Genomic DNA, 16899 nt, shown 5'->3' on the forward strand with positions numbered 1-16899 from the left:
CCCTCCCAGTGCTGTTGGGTTTTCTTTAGAAATTCTCAAGGAACTTTTATATCCTATGTCTAAAATAAGTTACTTTCTATTTTTCTTATTTTGTTGCATAGGAGATCAAGCCCAGGGCCTTATGGATGCAGAGTAAGCGTTCACTGCTGGACTAACTCCCAGTCCTGCTCTTTTTATTTATTTTTTTTTTTAAAGATTTATTTATTTACTGTATATGAATACACTGTAGCTGTCTTCAGACACACCAGAAGAGGGCATCAGATCTCATTACAGATGGTTGTGAGCTACCATGTGGTTGCTGGGATTTGAACTCAGGACCTCTGGAAGTGCAGTCAGTGCTCTTAACCACTGAGCCATCTCTCCAGCCCCTGCTCTTTTTAAAGTAGCATAGAAATTGGTATCAGGCATACCATGGTCATTACTGAGGCTCCTGTCTGCACCACATGATGCTCTTTATGCCAGTTCTGTAGGGAGGGCATTGGGTCACTAGAGCAGAAACATTGCCTTCTTTATATAATCTGATTCTGAAAAAGGTGAGTTTCAGAGCTGTTAGATTTTTGCCTAAGATGTCTAGATGTGCTACTAATATTACAAAGCCAGATCTGACCTACCAGAGCTTGGAAACCCTGCTGCTGTATAGCCAAGTGAGAGTTGGCTTCACAAACAATAAAACTTAACAATGATGTCTCAGATCAAAAGGCAGTGGTCTTCATGTATAACTTTATTTGGCATCATAAATTAGTTTCATATAGATGTCATAGGAAAAGTTAGAGGTCCCATTCTCCTGTGCCAAGTAGTTGACATTGTAATTGGACATGACTTAATGCAAACAGTGCACCCCATGGGTGAGGCTTATTTCCAGGTCATGGTCCCAGTCTGTCTACTTCTGCCATGTAGCATCTTATACTCAGCCAGACTTCAGACTTGCTGTTACAAGACCTTCTCTATTCTACCCCCATCCGCAAGCCCATAGGCAGTGTCATTTCCTGGCCCATCTTATGTAAAGCTGTTTCCTCCTTAGATATCAAGGTGAGTTTAGTGCCCAGACCTTTACTAACTGTACTTCAGTGGTTAGGAATACTTTCTGATTTGGACACTTGTCATTTGGTTGGAATATGAAAACCATTCACATTCCTTATCAGCTTGTGTTTCCAGCTTCATTTTTAAATTTGGCATCTTTCACTTTTGTATTTCAGTTCTGAAGTAAGACTGAAGTTTACTTGGGGCTCTGTCTCAACTTTGGTCTTCTTTCTGCTAACCTTAGGGTTCCATTACTAGGATGGATTGGCCATATCACATGGTGTTATTTTACAGGGCTACAAACATTAAAGAATATAAATTTTGAGACTGGGGTTTGGGGCAGATTTATTGAGTAGACCTTGTACTTAAATCCTAATGAACACAATGGTCTCAATTCCTTCTTGAAGCTGAGATGACTGACCTGAGCATGGCACAGAAACCAGAGAAGCTCCTGGAGCGCTGCAAGTACTGGCCTGCTTGTAAAAACGGGGATGAGTGTGTGTACCATCACCCCATCTCACCTTGCAAGTGAGTAGTTATGTCCAATGCTTATCTCCATAGCAACCTCTGCACCTGACAACCTTTGCTTTCCCTTCTGTAGAGAGGTTTTATCGGTAAACAAATACTTGATACCTACCATAACCATCCCTAGAGCTTTGTGTGTTTTAAAAATGGTTTGTGTTTGGTACCTATGATCCTGAAATGTCTGGGTCCCTTGGTACGTCAAGTGTATCTCTACAGTTAGTATATATTTGTTCACAGATATCTACTTTATTTATATTGGGAATAAATTGAGTTATGTGAGTAATGAAAAAATATTCTAGATGTGGGTTAGTTTTCCTTACCAACTGTTTGATTTAATGCAGTGAACTTTGTGAGATCATGTTTGGGTGTTTTGTTTTGTTGGTCCTATGACTAGACTGTGTCCATGTTTTCACTATAAGTACATGTAGTAGCATAATTAAATATGTAAAGACTGTAAGTATGAGTCTTATAGTGCCTTGATCATGAAATATGCTTACGGTTTTTAAAATTTACTTAAGATTTGGACATTTGGAGCTAGAGAGATGGGTCATGGTTAAGAGCACTGTCTGCTTTTCCCAGGGGACCCAGGTACAGTTCCTAGTACCCACCTCGCAGCTCATACAACTGTGTGACTCCAGTTCCAGGGAATCTGACGTCTTCACACAGACATACATGCAGGCAAAACATCAATGCACATAAAAATTTTTAAAAATTATAAAAGGAAAAGTGGAATCTAGGATATAACTGGTTTTGACATTCTATTAAAGTAGAATGACTCAAAATCGATTTTATAATGTCTTGCCTTGAGTTGCAACATGTTAGACTTCCTCCAAATCTGAAATACACTTGTGTTCTGTTTTGGTATTTAGCTTCATTTAACAAAGTCCTAATTGCCCCTGCCCTACTCCTCATCACCACCACAGGGGATTGAAACCAGAGGTTCATGTATATCAGGGAAGTACTCCATGGAACGATCTATGTTCCTAGTCCATTATTACTATGTGTGTATCTGAGAGACAGGCAAACTAGATATCACATGTGTGCAGGTGCCTCTAGAGGCCAGAAGAGGGCATTGAATCCCCTGAAGCTGGAGGTACAGGCCATTAGTAGTAGCCACCCAGTGTTGGTGCTGAGAACTGAACTCACATCTTCTAGAAGAACAGCAAGTGCTTGTAAAAACCTCAGCTATCTTTCCAGCCATGCATGGTGTTTGTGAAGTCCCCCTAAAAAGAAAAAAAACAAAACCAAAAACCAAACCAAACCAAAAACAAAAATCCCTAATAGTCATTGAGATGTTAAATATAAATAATTGTTTTTGTTTTGTAGAGCCTTTCCCAACTGTAAATTTGCTGAGAAATGTTTGTTTGTGCATCCAAACTGTAAATATGATGCAAAGTGCACTAAAGCCGATTGCCCCTTCACTCACATGAGCAGAAGAGCCCCAGGACTGACTCCAAAGCCAGGTTAGTAACTTCGTGCACTGTTGTAATTGGGCCAAAGAGTAGAAAACGACATTTTCTGCCTCTAAGTGATATGAAACAACAAAAAGAATAGTTTTAGAAATGATTTTAGCGCCGGGCGGTGGTGGCGCACGCCTTTAATCCCAGCACTTGGGAGGCAGAGGCAGGCGGATCTCTGAGTTCGAGAGTTCGAGGCTAGCCTGGTCTACAGAGTGAGTTCCAGGACAGCCAGGGCTCCACAGAGAAACCCTGTCTCGAAAAAACCAAAAAACCAAAAAAACCAAAAAGAAATGATTTTAGCATTTAAAAAACAAATCGGCCTTTCTTACAGAACTCTGCTATATCTTGACTGATAAAACTTGTTGTAAATTAAATGATTCTAACCTTACCAGTAGACTGCATTAAAAAATGATTTGCCAAATAGATTGAGCATTGTTCATTCTGATTCTTGTCAGTGTCGTCACCAGCACTGTCTTCTAATGGCCAGCTCTGCCGTTACTTCCCTGCTTGTAAGAAAATGGAATGTCCCTTCTACCACCCAAAAGTAAGAAGTTTTATTTTCTAAAAAATGGTGTTAGTGGTAATCTCTCATTCTGAAGTTTGGGTTTCTTTTTTGTGTTAAGTTTTATTTTTAATTATGTGCATGTGTGGTTTTGTGCCATGTTAGTAGGTGTATTTATTTTCTAAGGCTTTCCGTGGTGTTACAATGAACACCGCGACATTGGTAGTTTAGAGTGAGGTAGGTGCTCATGCTCGTCTCAGTGTGTAGTTCCTGTTTTATCTTGAAGACTTTAAGTTTTGCTCCTCTTTGTTTCTGTTCAGCACTGTAGGTTTAATACTCAGTGTACAAGACCCGACTGCACATTTTATCATCCCACCATTACTGTGCCGCCAAGACATGCCTTGAAATGGATTCGACCTCAAACCAGGTGAGGATTTAAGTTAGTTTTTTAAACTCTAGTGTCATTTAGAATTATATCCTACTGTTGACGTTCCTTATGTGTCTAAGCACACAGATCTGAGGGATATTGAATTTTATTTCTTCCCCTGTTCTTTTAAAATTAAAATAATCCCTTAGCAAAAATGATTTACTAATGAACCAAATTTATCCAGTGATGACTTTTTTTTAGCCTACATCATCTCCAGATATGCTCTGTTTTTGTGGTACTGATTATTGAATCCAGAGCCTAATGCATAGGGCAGCTACTGAGCTCCTCCCTTCAGCCTTTCTAAATATGTGAGCATGTGCAGTACAAAACGCAACTCCAAGGCCAGCAGGATTGTCTGTGTATGATGTGTCATACACACTGATAGCAGTCTCAAGGCAGGGATGGGTAGACTGCTTGGTCTCTAACGTGCAGGCCTCACAAGCTTGAGGATCTGAAATTCGATCCCCAGAACCCATGTCAAAGTCTGGGGCATCTTAGGATGTACTTGTAATTCCAGAGCAGGGAAGGCAGATCCTTGGGGTCTGCTGGCAGCCAGTCTAGCCTACTCGGTGAGTTCCAGGCCAGTCAGAGTCCCTGAGTTTAAAAGGGTGGTAGGAAATGTGACCTTTGAGGTTGACCTTTGTTCACACATACATAAAAAATAAAGAGAATCCCAAGTCAGTTTTCTTAGACTGAAGTTTTCAAAATATTTTACAGTGGCCCAGAAGTTAAATCGCATAATTTATTTCTTTTATCTGCTTTACATAATTGAATTATTTAAAGACAAAATTTCTTAGCTAATGTATATGTTATTTATATGCAAAGCAGTTAATTTAAAAAATTTTGGTTTTCTTCAGTGAATGATGCCCTAGTCCTACCTGGCAGAAGATCATGCAGTTTGAAAGCTTCCGTCTTCTGATGAGAGAACTTGTCACGTCTTTGAAATTAAGAATATATTGCTTTCATATGAATTTTACTGCCCAACTGAAGTGTCTAATTTTTCAAGTTTGTAAGTTTATTAAGTGGTTTCAACATTTTTTGTTTGTTCGTTTTGACTATGAAAAAGACAGTTTAAAGAAAAGCCAAATTCTATTAAAACATTTGCGGCATGTTTGTACATTGCTGTTTAACATCATTTTTGGTACTGGTACTGCAGCTTAGGGCTGTAGTGCTGTGGGAAGGCCAGTGTCCTCAGAGCTGAAGCACTTTTTACTTTTCCCAAAGGTAACGAATGCAGTGTCTGTAACCCAAACCGAGACAGCTGGAACAACTAGCTTAAATTTTCTTTCTTAATGTCTAAATGAATTTGCTCTGAGAAGCATAATACAGGCTTTTATTTTGAGTGTTACTTTGGTAGAGTGGACTGAGGTCCCGTGCCTTTCTGAAAGTCAGTGGTGACGGTGAGGTGGGCACGTAGGGTAAACATAGTTGGAATGACAATGCAGAAAATGCATGAACCAGTCTTTGAATGCTCCCATTTACTGTTAGCTCATTCTTAAATCGTCTCAGAGGGACTACATTTTTTTTTTCTTTTTTTAAGATTTATTTATTTTGTGTATATGAGTACACTTCACATACACCAGAAGAAAGTATCAGATCCCATTTACAGATGGTTGTGAGCCACCATGTGGTTGCTGGGAATTGAACTCAGGACCTCTGGAAGAGCAGTCGGTGCTCTTAACTTCTGAGCCATCTCTCCAGCCCTCAGAGGGACTACATTATCACAAACTATACAAAACATTTACAGACATATGTACAGAAAGTACCAGAAAACAGACTCTGAACTCACAAGAATAGAAATATACATATATATTCCCATACTCTGAAAAATATTGTCAGAAATAACTCCACAGAAAATATACTTATGTTACTACTAAAGATCATTCTTGAAATGTAGAAGTTGAGATTTAAGTGGTATATTTTAAATGACAGAACTATTTAATTGCAGAGATAGTAAGGGTAAACTTCACAATAGGATAAAACTTGGCCTACTGTATTATGGAGTTTTATGTGTGGTTTTTGGAACTGTTAAGGCAAGATGTGTCATATGTTTTAGAATTAAATAACAGACAACTGATTTCAAAAACTTGTTGTTTTAAAAATTAAAGTGTAAGAGGTGGTTAGCAAAGGGGATAATAAAAGCTCAAACATTTTGAGGACCAAATTTAACTGTTAAGATACAATAAAATCACATCTATAAAAGTCTGTGTAACGATGTGAAGCCAGCCTTCTACTGTGGTCATTGCCCTTCCAAGCTAGTTATTCAACCATTTGATAAGCTGGCCTTGACCATGCTAACCCCAGAGGGTAAAGATCAGAAACAGCAGAAGAACAAAGGAGACAAGGGCCGAAAGCTGCTTGCTGCATAGGTTCAAGTGAAATGGCAATTCCATATTCTGTAAGTACATTGAATTTAAGGCGTTCATTCTAGGTTTGCTTCTCAGGTGAAGAATTTTTTTTTAAATTGTGTGAATTTCTGGAACTAGGCTTTTAATTACCACTTTCTAAAAAATATGTGTAGACATCTTCTCATAATTGTCCAGTAAAGGACCAGAAACAGGGAACAAGCACTTAGATGGTTTAGCTTTTTATAAGGAAATAGCATGTGACAATATAATTGTTTTCTGTTAATTCAACAGTGACTGGAAACACATTTTAAAAGGTTTGTTTTTTTAAGATAGGGTCTCATGTACTGCAAGCTAGCCTCAAATTTACTATGTAGCCAAGAATGATTTTGAATTTCTGATTCTATGCTGATACCTGGGATTATAGGCATGCCCCATTTATATGTATTATCAGAGGTTAAATCCAAGGCTTTATGAATGCTAGGTGTGCCCTAGCCCTACATTTAAGTGGTTTATTATTTAATTCTACGAGTTATAGACAAGCTTACTCTAACCCTAAAGCAGTTACTACTTGTTGTAAGTGAAACACTCTAAGGACTCACCCAGAGAAGTCGGCGTGATGGCTGGTGATGCAGAGCACTGGAGTGGACTGTGTGCTTTGGCATGCATTTACATAGGAAACAAGTGGGGCCACAAAAGCTGGTGGCAGTCTTGGGCTGTAAATTCATATACTGCAGGCACACACCATAATTTTCTGGGTTTAAAAACTACAGGGTAGTTTCTCTAATTCATTACCTTTTTCACAGTTGGTGGCTAATACAGAGAGGTGGTCATCTGATGACTACCTAAAAGTTAGCCTGACCCCTAGCCTTTAGTCACAGAACTGACCATTGCAGTGACAAAGGCTTGACTTACCAGACTGGCCACTTTGAAGGACATAAATAGTGGAAACAGTTTTTATGATTTACTTTTTAACATTACAGACTTTTACAGAATTAAAAATATTCTGTAACTACAGCTGACAAACTGTCCAGAGGGAAAAACCTTAGAACTATATACCATGCTTAAATTTGAAGTATTTTCCTTTTTATAGGAATTCTTTTATTTATTGACTACCATTTTATGAAATACCAGTGCATTCTAAAACTTGGCCTAATTTAGACGGATCATTCAGCATGAGCATTGGAAGAGAGTTACCTTAAGCTTTGAGTTTCTTTCTTTCTTTTTTTTTTTTTGGTTTGTTTTTTCGAGACAGGGTTTCTCTGTGTAGCCCTGGCTGTCCTGGAACTCACTCTGTAGACCAGGCTGCCCTCGAACTCAGAAATTCACCTGCCTCTGCCTCCCAAGTGCTGGGATTTAAAGCCGTGCGCCACCACCGCCCGGCTTAAGTTTCTTTCAATCTCTTCATCAGCCTTCAACTTTAAAACTGACCATGCTTCAAGCGCTGCTTAGACAAAACTTCCTTGATGCAGTGTGTTCATTTCTGGTTTTAATAGTCACAATATTTTTAGCCATAGAAAACATATCAAATCAAACGGGGTTCCAGAAGCCTGAGGGGGTAGAATCTATGCTACAATGAGAACTCACAGTAAAATAAAAGTGGAAACAACCAGTAGAGCATCCTCAGTGTCTTCACATGTAGAAAAATAAATTTTTACGCAGCCGTCTACTGGATTTTTCATCTTGAGGAAAGTTCATTGAGGCTAAACAGCAAAGTCTTGGACAGGAAGTCCCAGTCTTTGGCAGCAGTAAAGTGGAAGGACTCTGAGTTCTTCAGATGAACCTGGAGTCAATCATTTTGGAAAATAGCCTTATAGGGTGGCATACATCTAATTAAATAATTTTTCTCAATACAAAACTATAAAACTTTATGCCCAGTGTTATTAGTATATGAATTTAATGCTTTTGTTTACACAATAAACAAATGTTTATTAATTAGATCATACCTTTTATATGCAGTATTATCTTTCAGTTAAGTGCTCTTGCTGTCACAGAACCTTAGGAAAACTGTACACTTGGAAATGAAGTTCATTGTATTATTTTCCTATTAATGAGGCCATAATTGTGATTCATAATTTTATAGAGATGGCTTCTAAACACAAAAATTGACAGCTCAAAGTGAAAATATAGTAGTCATGTACTGCTGACTTTGGATATAATCCTTAATTCAGGCTGTAAGAATGTCCTTTGCAGAGGGGACTTTATTAATGAATAGGAAACATTTACCACGAAAGCTTATATAAGTTCCATTAAGAAAAATCTTTGCATTTTGAAAACAGATTAGGGTGATGGTTGGTAATTCCTTTCCTTGTACAAGGGTGGAATATTTCATTTAACAAAAACCTTAAGGAGAAACATTAGAAATGAGATTAAGTTGTTTTTTTGTTTGTTTGTTTGTTTTTTGTTTTTTAAAGATTGCTGTACCCTAAAAACCTCCTGGGCAAGTCTGCCAAAATTCCACACCCCTCAATAAGAGGAGGAGGTTGGCTTTTACCAAATACTCAGTCACTCCTTGCAGTGTAATTCTCTGGCAGTGTATGGACTATGGTCTAGTACATAGAGCAAGCATTTTGACTGTCTGCTGCTGCTGTGTGGGTGACTCTGCACATCCCTCCCTGTCACAGTCTGCAGTTAGCACCACTTGACCATGCAGTTTGGTTTTGGTTTTTCCGGCGTGGAACTGGTCTCTTGAGGTGAGATTTGTTTAGTCTTCTCAGCATCATACCTTTCAGTGAGGCGTGTGTACACATTTCCACACAAACAAACTGCAATCAGAAAAAAGTGACAAGGAGTTTCATCACATTGTACATTTTCAGAAGATTTTGCCAACCACATCTACAGTAACTCTGTTTGGTCTGTAAGAGGTGAATGGCTTTGAAGTTACTAGTTAACTTCTGATGAATGCTGGCTGTGTTCATCGCCATATCTATATAGGGTTACTATGAAGTCTTCACTAGCAACAGGTAATCATGTTCTTCCTGGGCTGACAAAGCACTGACCTGCAGTCATCGCCTCCAGCACTGACAACATGTCGGTCACCACTGGTAAATCGAATATTTGTCACATGAGGGGAATGACCCAAGAACCTCTTGTGCTTTGCCTAAAATGGAAACAGACAAAGCTCCCTCAGCAGTGATGTACACAGAGGTTCCAATAACAAATAATAATTCATCACCAGAGTAGAGATTACTGTAAAGTTTACAGGTCTGCATATAACAAACTAGGACGTTTGGGCAGTCATCTTTTTTCTCTGAAGAACAGGGCGGGGGGGGGGCTAGAATCTGTAATTGATTATAGATTTGATTCATAAACGTTCATCAGAACTTTCCTACAAATTTCAAAAGACAATGGGGCAGGTTTGGGGTTTTTTTGTTTGTTGTTGTTGTTTTGAGACAGTGTCTTAACTATGTAGGCTATCTATCCTTGAATTTAGAAATCTACCTGCCTCTCCCTCGATTCTGCTGTGCTGGGATCAAAGGTGGGTACCACCACACCTAGCCTGGAAGATCTGTTTCTAGTAGATTTTACTTTTGGTGTTGAGAAAGTTGAGGAAACCCTCAGAAATAAAAACTGCAGCATTTTCATGTTAGACCCGCAACATTTTAAATATGGGGTGGGGGGGTGACTCATCTAAGATTCAACTAAAGTAATACAAAATGCTAAACAGACTTACAAATTTTTCTGGGCATGGAAAGTCATATAATTTAACCATGCCGAAGTCATCTCCTGTCACAAGGCTGATTCCTGAGTGAGACACACAGGCACAGGTGACATCCGCCTTCTCAGCATGTCTGGACCAGATTCCCATAACTTCATCTCCTAGAATACTAGATAGAGGGAAAAGCAAATGGACCATAGACAACCCAGACATTAATCATTAAACAAAACTATTGCCTCTGCCTCCCAGGTGCAGTTAAAGATGTGCATTGGTGTTGACAGTTTAGGAAAAAGCCATGAAATCTTCAAGGTCATTACACATGTTCTTTTCAAGAACTTTTTGATCCACGGAAACTGACAAAGTGTAGGACAGTGTTGAATCAGAAGGAGTTCCAGAATCAGCATACCATTATTTTCTAAGAATTCAAGACAGGATAACAAACTCATGCATTCCCTTGTAGAATAAATTTAAAAATAGGACTTTCCTACGTTTTTGTTTTTTTCCAGATGGTCTTGCTATAGATCCCTGGGTAGCCTCTATTTCACTATGTAAATCAAGCCTGCCTAGAACCTGAAACAATTCTCTTTGCCTCCCACATGCTAGGACAAGAACTGAACCACAATACCTAAGGCTGTGTTTTCCTTTCTGTTCAAACATGTGGCCTGTTCACGCTAGAAAAGCACTCTGCTCTTGAGCCTCATCCTTAGCCCACATTTTCCAACTTTCTAACAAAGTTCAAAAGTTACTTGTTTACCTAGTCCAGGTAGCCCATGTGATCCTGTCAATGGCAGCATGATCCACAAGGTGTTTTCCTGAAGGCACTTCATAGACATGCCGTTTATAGCAACCACTAGAAACCTGTTCTCAAAATGAGAGGAAAAACTTATTAGACAAAGGCAAATCTATTATCAACAGACACAGTTGTATGTGTCATCAGGAGTGAAACGGAAGGACGGGAGATGCAGGTGAGAAGAGCAGGTACAAAATGAGCAGATAGCAAGGTCTAATGCACAGCAATAAAGGCTAGTATTTGAGATTCCTACTGAATGATGAGATTGTAATCACTTGCCACAGAATCTTCTCTAATGCGCATAGTTATATATATAACCTATAATATGTAGTATACACATAAGTAGTAAAGTTTATTTTCACAAGGAATGGGATACAGAATACAGAAAACATAACAGATTTAAGAGTTGAGGTGCTGTAGTGCCTGGGGCTTTCAGTGCATTCACTAAGGAAATGTACACACCTGGAGATGTCTGCTGTCAGCAGAGAAGTCCATCTGAATGACAAAGCTTGGAATGTCTTTGCAGTAGCTGATTCTGTTAAGGGTGGGGCCCAATGTCAGGTCATAAAAGTCCACTGAATTCTCACTGGAACCCACTGCCAAATATCGGGAATCTGGACTAAATCTGAACACACAAAACGTAAAAAAAAAAAAGGTGTTTGGTCCCATGTAGTAGTTTACCTGTTTTTAAGATCAGAGACTTACCTTAGCAACTGAAAATCAATTTATGTTTGATAGAACTCTAAGTTACCTAGAAGATAATTGATCAAGCATGCAGATTTCATTTGCCTATTAATATTTAGTAAAAGTTTTTAGATTATATATTAAATGTTTTTTTTCCCAATTCTAAGTTTAAAATAACTTTCTTTGTTTTGATTTCTTTTTGTTATTTTGAGAGTTTCTCTGTGTAATACTTCCTGGCTGTCCTGGAACTTGTTCTATAGACTATGCTACCTCAAAATCAGAGATCCATCTGTCCCTGCTTCCCAGGTGAAGGATAATGGAGGGGGACCAATGATGGAAGGGGATGTCTCAGTGGGCCCATGCCGAGGCATCTCTTCCCCCTGAGGGACCAGCCACATAGACTTTATTCTGGGTATGGGGAGGGGAGCCAGGAGGGAAGCAGAGGTGCAGAGGCACAGAGCGCAAGAGGCAGAAGCGCAGAGGGAGAGGGAGGGAGGGGGAGAGGGGGGAGGGGAGAATATGAAGAGTAGAGGCCGGCCATGACCACGTGGAGAGAAGGGGAAGGGAAGTGGGGAGGGGCAAGGGACAGAAAGAACCTGCAGGCCAGGGATGAATGAAGCAAGAGAGAGAGGAGGGGGCCGGCAGCCCCTTTTATAGTGGGCAGGCCTACCTGGCTGTTGCCAGATAACTGTGGAGGTGGAGTTTAGACAGAATACTAACACCAGGGACACTGGCTTCAAAATAACTGAAAATTAACATTCTAGAATTGCTAAGTTAATATACTTCATAAGACAGAAAAATAATGTGTTAATATCCAGACAGCCAGATAGGCTTACTCGGATTGTAAGAGTGAGGTGACGACTTCAAGCTGGAAGAGTTATTTGTTAAAAGTTAAAATACAAAGTTCTCCCCTATCAGTCATGAGAAGCAGTAGGGGACAAACTGACTTTTAAGATGTCCCATGAGAGCCGGGTGGTGGTGGTGCACGCCTTTAATCCCAGCACTTGGGAGGCAGAGGCAGGTGGATTTCTGAGTTTGAGGCCAGCCTGGTCTACAGAGTGAGTTCCAGGACAGCCAGGGCTATACAGAGAAACCCTGTCTCGAAAAAACAAAACAAAACAAACAAAAAAAAGATGTCCCATGAGTCCTGCTGAGTATAGAGACATGTAAGGGTGAAGGAAAGTCACTGTTTAAAAGTTTTATATGCTTCAGTTCCTTAAGATTTGTTTTATAAAAGGATTTTACAGCTGAAAACAATTTTTTGAGAGACCTGGACCCATTAATCTTATCAATTTGCAGTGTTTTGAAAGGGTAGCCACTATGAAAATTAGCTTAAGCACTAAGAAACAAAGGATCAAGAAAGGGTTAAAGGTCGCAGAGCCCATGCAATAGATAAAGGCATGGCTATGAAGCCTGACAACCTGAGTTCAGTCCCTGGGACATAACATGGTAGGAGGGAACCAACTTCTGCAAGTTGTCTTCTGACTATAACTTGTGCACCCTGTGGTATGTGCATACCTATATATATAGTATATATACATGCACACACACAATAAATGTAATCTTTCAAAGAAGGCTGGTTTAATTTGAGTTCTGGGAAATAGCTATTCAAGTGAGTATTTGCTGAATGAATGAACTAGGCACGCAGATGCAGGGAAGGCATGTAAAAGACAGGAAAAGCCTATGGGGAGAAAGGCCACAGTTGATCTGTGAAGCCTTGCTGAGATTAAGCAACGGTATTTTAACCTTGGTTTTCAAACTGCTTAATGGCTGTTGGATCTCTTGTATCAAACAGTACGAAACAGTTCTCAGCACAGTGAGTTTACTGCACATGTCTAGTACTGGGTATCATAAGACATTATAAGTGGTGGTCATTAGGATTTTTAATTTAGCAAGGAGAATTAATATAGCCACACTAGAATGCAGCTGATATATAGGCACTAGGGATATAGCTCAAGAAATAGAGCATTTGCCTCAAAGGCATGAGGCCATAGATATGATTCCCTCATAGGGCAAAAATAAATAAGGTATTACCCTATCAGGACCTGATCTTGATGTATAGGCAAGTGTTTTAATGTTCATAGTGGTCATTGTAAAAATCAACTAGAAAATCTTCCATCTGATGACTAACCTGATATCATGGATTGCACATCTCCTGTCTCTCTTCTTTCCCCATATTTTTAGAGAACTCACAAGTAATATAATAAATTCTCCATTTTTCATTCCAATAGCCACCATGTCCCCTTCGGGGCTGTAACACACTGTCCGAGCAGCATGTCCCAAATTCACTTTGTTCAGCATCTTCTGTATAAGAAGCAAGAGTCACAGGAAACAATCACGATCAAAATCAATTTCCCAAAACTTCCAAATAATACCAAATTCAAGCTAGCAATTGAGGATTTCCACTTCTTAACGATTGTAACCTTTCATTAAAAAGTGTTTGTACCTACTTTATCAACAATGTCCCAGAGTCTCACTGTTCCATCTTCAGCAGCAGAAAGGAAGAAATCCCTGGAAGGATGTGTTGCTAGTCCCCAGATTGGCCCATCTACGTGACCATTAACTAAAATGTTACATGCTGCATTTTTCTCTCCAACTTCAATTATTTCCGAATTCCTTGTCCCAACTAGTATCTTGCCCTGAAATACAAAGGGACCGATATACTTAATGTGATACAACAGTTACACGCTTTGAGCTAATCTAGTTGCAATCGTTAGTGCATGCAAACATTTCTATTCCCAGGGCCACACAACTGCAACATTGCTGGGCTACTACATGGTGGAGTCTGTGCTAGAGACAACCCTATTATGATGCCCTTACACGCTTCAGTATCAAGAGTTTTGGCTTTGACTATGATAACTTAAGGATCTCCAGAATGGAAAATAAGTACACTTGAGACACAGGGACAAAGAACTAGAATTCATTTTTAGTTAAGAAGTTAGTGAACTGCTAGGTGTGGTGGCATCCACCTGTAATACCAACACCCGGAAGGCTGAGGTAGGATGACTGTAAGTTCCAGACCAGCGTAGACTACTACACAGCAGGATTTGTAGAAAGTTTAAAGTGAACATAACTAGGATTTAAGTATGCAGACAGGACAACACATGCATTTGATTTATAGACATGCAGTACAAGTGCATGACAGTCTTTACAGATGTATGAGGTCTTATTGCTTTTAAGAGAAACAGAATGGGGGAAATTAAAGGGACACTGAATGAGAAGGCCCTCGGGCATCTGATTTTTTTTTTTCTGACTGCAAATTAAGAATTGGATGCAGTTAAAAACAAAACAAACTCCTGTCCCAATTCATCAGAAAGAACTCCCTGCCTCTCATTTATTTTTATTTGTGGGGAGGGGAGACAGGGTTTCTCTGTGTCCCCTTGGCTGTCTTGGAATTCACTCTGTAGACCAGGCTGCCTCAAACTAAGAGATCTGCCTGCCCCTGCCTCCGCCTCCGCCTCTTGAGTGCTGGGATTAAAGGTGGTGCCTAGCTAGTAAGACTTTCAAAAAGTGACAATAATCTTTTTCTGAGAGACACTGAAGAGTGTGCAGCAGCTGAGTTGAGTATGGAGTACACATCTTTAATCCCAGCACCCAGGAAGCTAAGGCAAGACCAAAATGGGTGATCTTTGAGTTTAACTCCATCAGTTTTCATCCCTCACCCACTAACATAAACAGTGCATCTCACAAGCCACCTTACAATACCAGTACAAAGGGTATTTTTAAATGTAGGATAAGTAAACCAGGTCATTTAAAAACCTTTACATTTTTTTATTTTAAAACTCTGCTTAAGGGGCCTCTAGAGAGATGGTTTAGCACTTTAAGGCAGTTGCTGCTCTTACAGAGGACCTCAGTTCCTGGTCCCACAGCTCACAACCATCTGTAACTACAGTTCCAGGGGATCCGATTCCCCCTTCTGTCTTCTGTGGGCCTACATACAGTACACATATAGGTACAACACCCATACACATAGAACAAACACATCTTAAAAAACAGCTCTGCTTAACCTTGAACCTGTTTCTGAATTACAACCTTTGAGCAATGTACTATAAAACTTCCCAATCTTAAGACTTGGAGTCTCATTCTTAGCCAACCAGTTCTGTTTCATTCACACTGGCTTGCCCAGACATTTCCTGCATTGCAGGTCAAGCTCCTGGTGGCACATGAATAGAGGTCTCTAAGGGAGGAATTCCTCAGGCTAAGCCAGTAGCACCATGGAAATCTGCTGTTGCTGGAGATACATAGAGAGAGCTGCTCCAATTAAAAAATGAGTAATTAAAAAAAAAAAGAAAAGAAAAAGAAAACTGTCTCTGATTCAGATGCCTGCTATTGAGTCCCCTTCTCCTAGTTGGGCCTCAGTGGAAGATGGCAATTAGGACTGGATGTCCAGCATGGAGTGGTACCCAAGGGGGCTTTTCCTCTTTTTCTGAGGAAAAGGGGAAGAGGAACTGGGGGAAAGGATTTGTAAAAACTGGGACTGGGAGAAGAGGAGGGATCAGGGGATGAGGATGTAAAATGAATACATAGACTAGTCAGTGGTGAGGATTTTCAACCCTATCTTACCATAGTTGAATCAGCAGATTCAAGACAATACAGAGGTTTAAGTAGTGTTTAGACACAAGTTTTCTGTACTAGTAAACAGCAAGTAACAGCACTTCTGTGCATCACTACGTCCTGCGTGTTAAGTCACAGAGCGCAGGGACCACAGCTGCTCTCTGTTTTCTGCTGCATCACACTGGCTCAAGGAACACCTTACTTTGCCTCTGCACACAGACCGAACACAATCTGTGACTTGTCCTGTCTCAAGCCTGAAGGCCCGGCATCGCCTCAGTTCCTGATCCCACAGTTTAACTGCGCCTCCTTCCTTTGACCTAGGTACATAAAAACAAAACCCAAATAAGTATTTATAATTGACTACTACAGTAATTTTCATCATAAACACTTAGTTGTCAGAGTATTTTAAACATTTTATTTATAACTTCCAATATTTTAAATTTTTAGGTAATATAAGGATACATACTGTATTTCAGTCAAGATATATACTCAGTTCTGTTTATTTTGTGAAATATTCATTTTCTTCTGACACATAAGTTTATTTTGCCCACCATACATCACAATACACACCTCATAATAGCTGTACACCAAGGGAATGCACATTTTTAAATGATTGTGTGTTTGTGTACATACCATGGGGTGATATGGAGGTCAGAGGACAGCTCTGGAATCTGCTGCCCCCTTCTACCTTTGCCTGCGGACTAAACTCACCCCAGACATGCGTGGTAAGAACTTAACCTGCTAAGCTCTTACACCAGCCCAAGAAAACCATGTCTAACATTAGAAACATAAAGAAGATTACAAAATTACAAACGCTGTGTCACAGAATTTACACTTACGGGCCAAAAGGACAGCACATCTTTCTTTCTTTCTTTCTTTCTTTCTTTCTTTCTCTCTCTCTCTCTCTCTCTCTCTCTCTCTCTCTCTCTCTCTC

At 39.8% G+C, this 16899-nt stretch overlaps 2 protein-coding genes across 5 annotated transcripts in view; one reads left to right on the forward strand and one right to left on the reverse strand.

The window, feature by feature from the left end:
• Zc3h14 (zinc finger CCCH-type containing 14) overlaps positions 1–5051 on the forward strand; it is a 40013-nt gene extending 34962 nt beyond the window's left edge. For all 4 annotated transcript variants that reach the window (XM_028777253.1, XM_028777256.1, XM_028777254.1 and 1 more), the window contains 5 exons: positions 1428–1548; positions 2872–3008; positions 3461–3549; positions 3828–3934; positions 4792–5051. In XM_028777253.1, coding sequence (XP_028633086.1) covers positions 1428–1548; positions 2872–3008; positions 3461–3549; positions 3828–3934; positions 4792–4798 — 461 coding nt within the window. In that variant the 3' untranslated portion in view covers positions 4799–5051. The remainder of the gene's footprint in view (positions 1–1427; positions 1549–2871; positions 3009–3460; positions 3550–3827; positions 3935–4791) is intronic.
• Positions 5052–7746: 2695 nt separating this feature from the next.
• The window catches only part of Eml5 (EMAP like 5), a 122485-nt gene continuing 113332 nt past the window's right edge, over positions 7747–16899 (reverse strand). The window contains exons 36-43 of the mRNA XM_028777286.1: positions 16168–16282; positions 13862–14050; positions 13543–13715; positions 11190–11352; positions 10692–10795; positions 9953–10106; positions 9279–9379; positions 7747–9044 (exon numbers count right to left, since the gene is read on the reverse strand). Coding sequence (XP_028633119.1) covers positions 9008–9044; positions 9279–9379; positions 9953–10106; positions 10692–10795; positions 11190–11352; positions 13543–13715; positions 13862–14050; positions 16168–16282 — 1036 coding nt within the window. The 3' untranslated portion in view covers positions 7747–9007. The remainder of the gene's footprint in view (positions 9045–9278; positions 9380–9952; positions 10107–10691; positions 10796–11189; positions 11353–13542; positions 13716–13861; positions 14051–16167; positions 16283–16899) is intronic.

The sequence above is a fragment of the Grammomys surdaster genome, unplaced genomic scaffold, assembly GCF_004785775.1.
Source record: "Grammomys surdaster isolate TR1022 unplaced genomic scaffold, NIH_TR_1.0 279, whole genome shotgun sequence".
Classification (NCBI taxonomy): Eukaryota; Metazoa; Chordata; class Mammalia; order Rodentia; family Muridae; genus Grammomys; species Grammomys surdaster.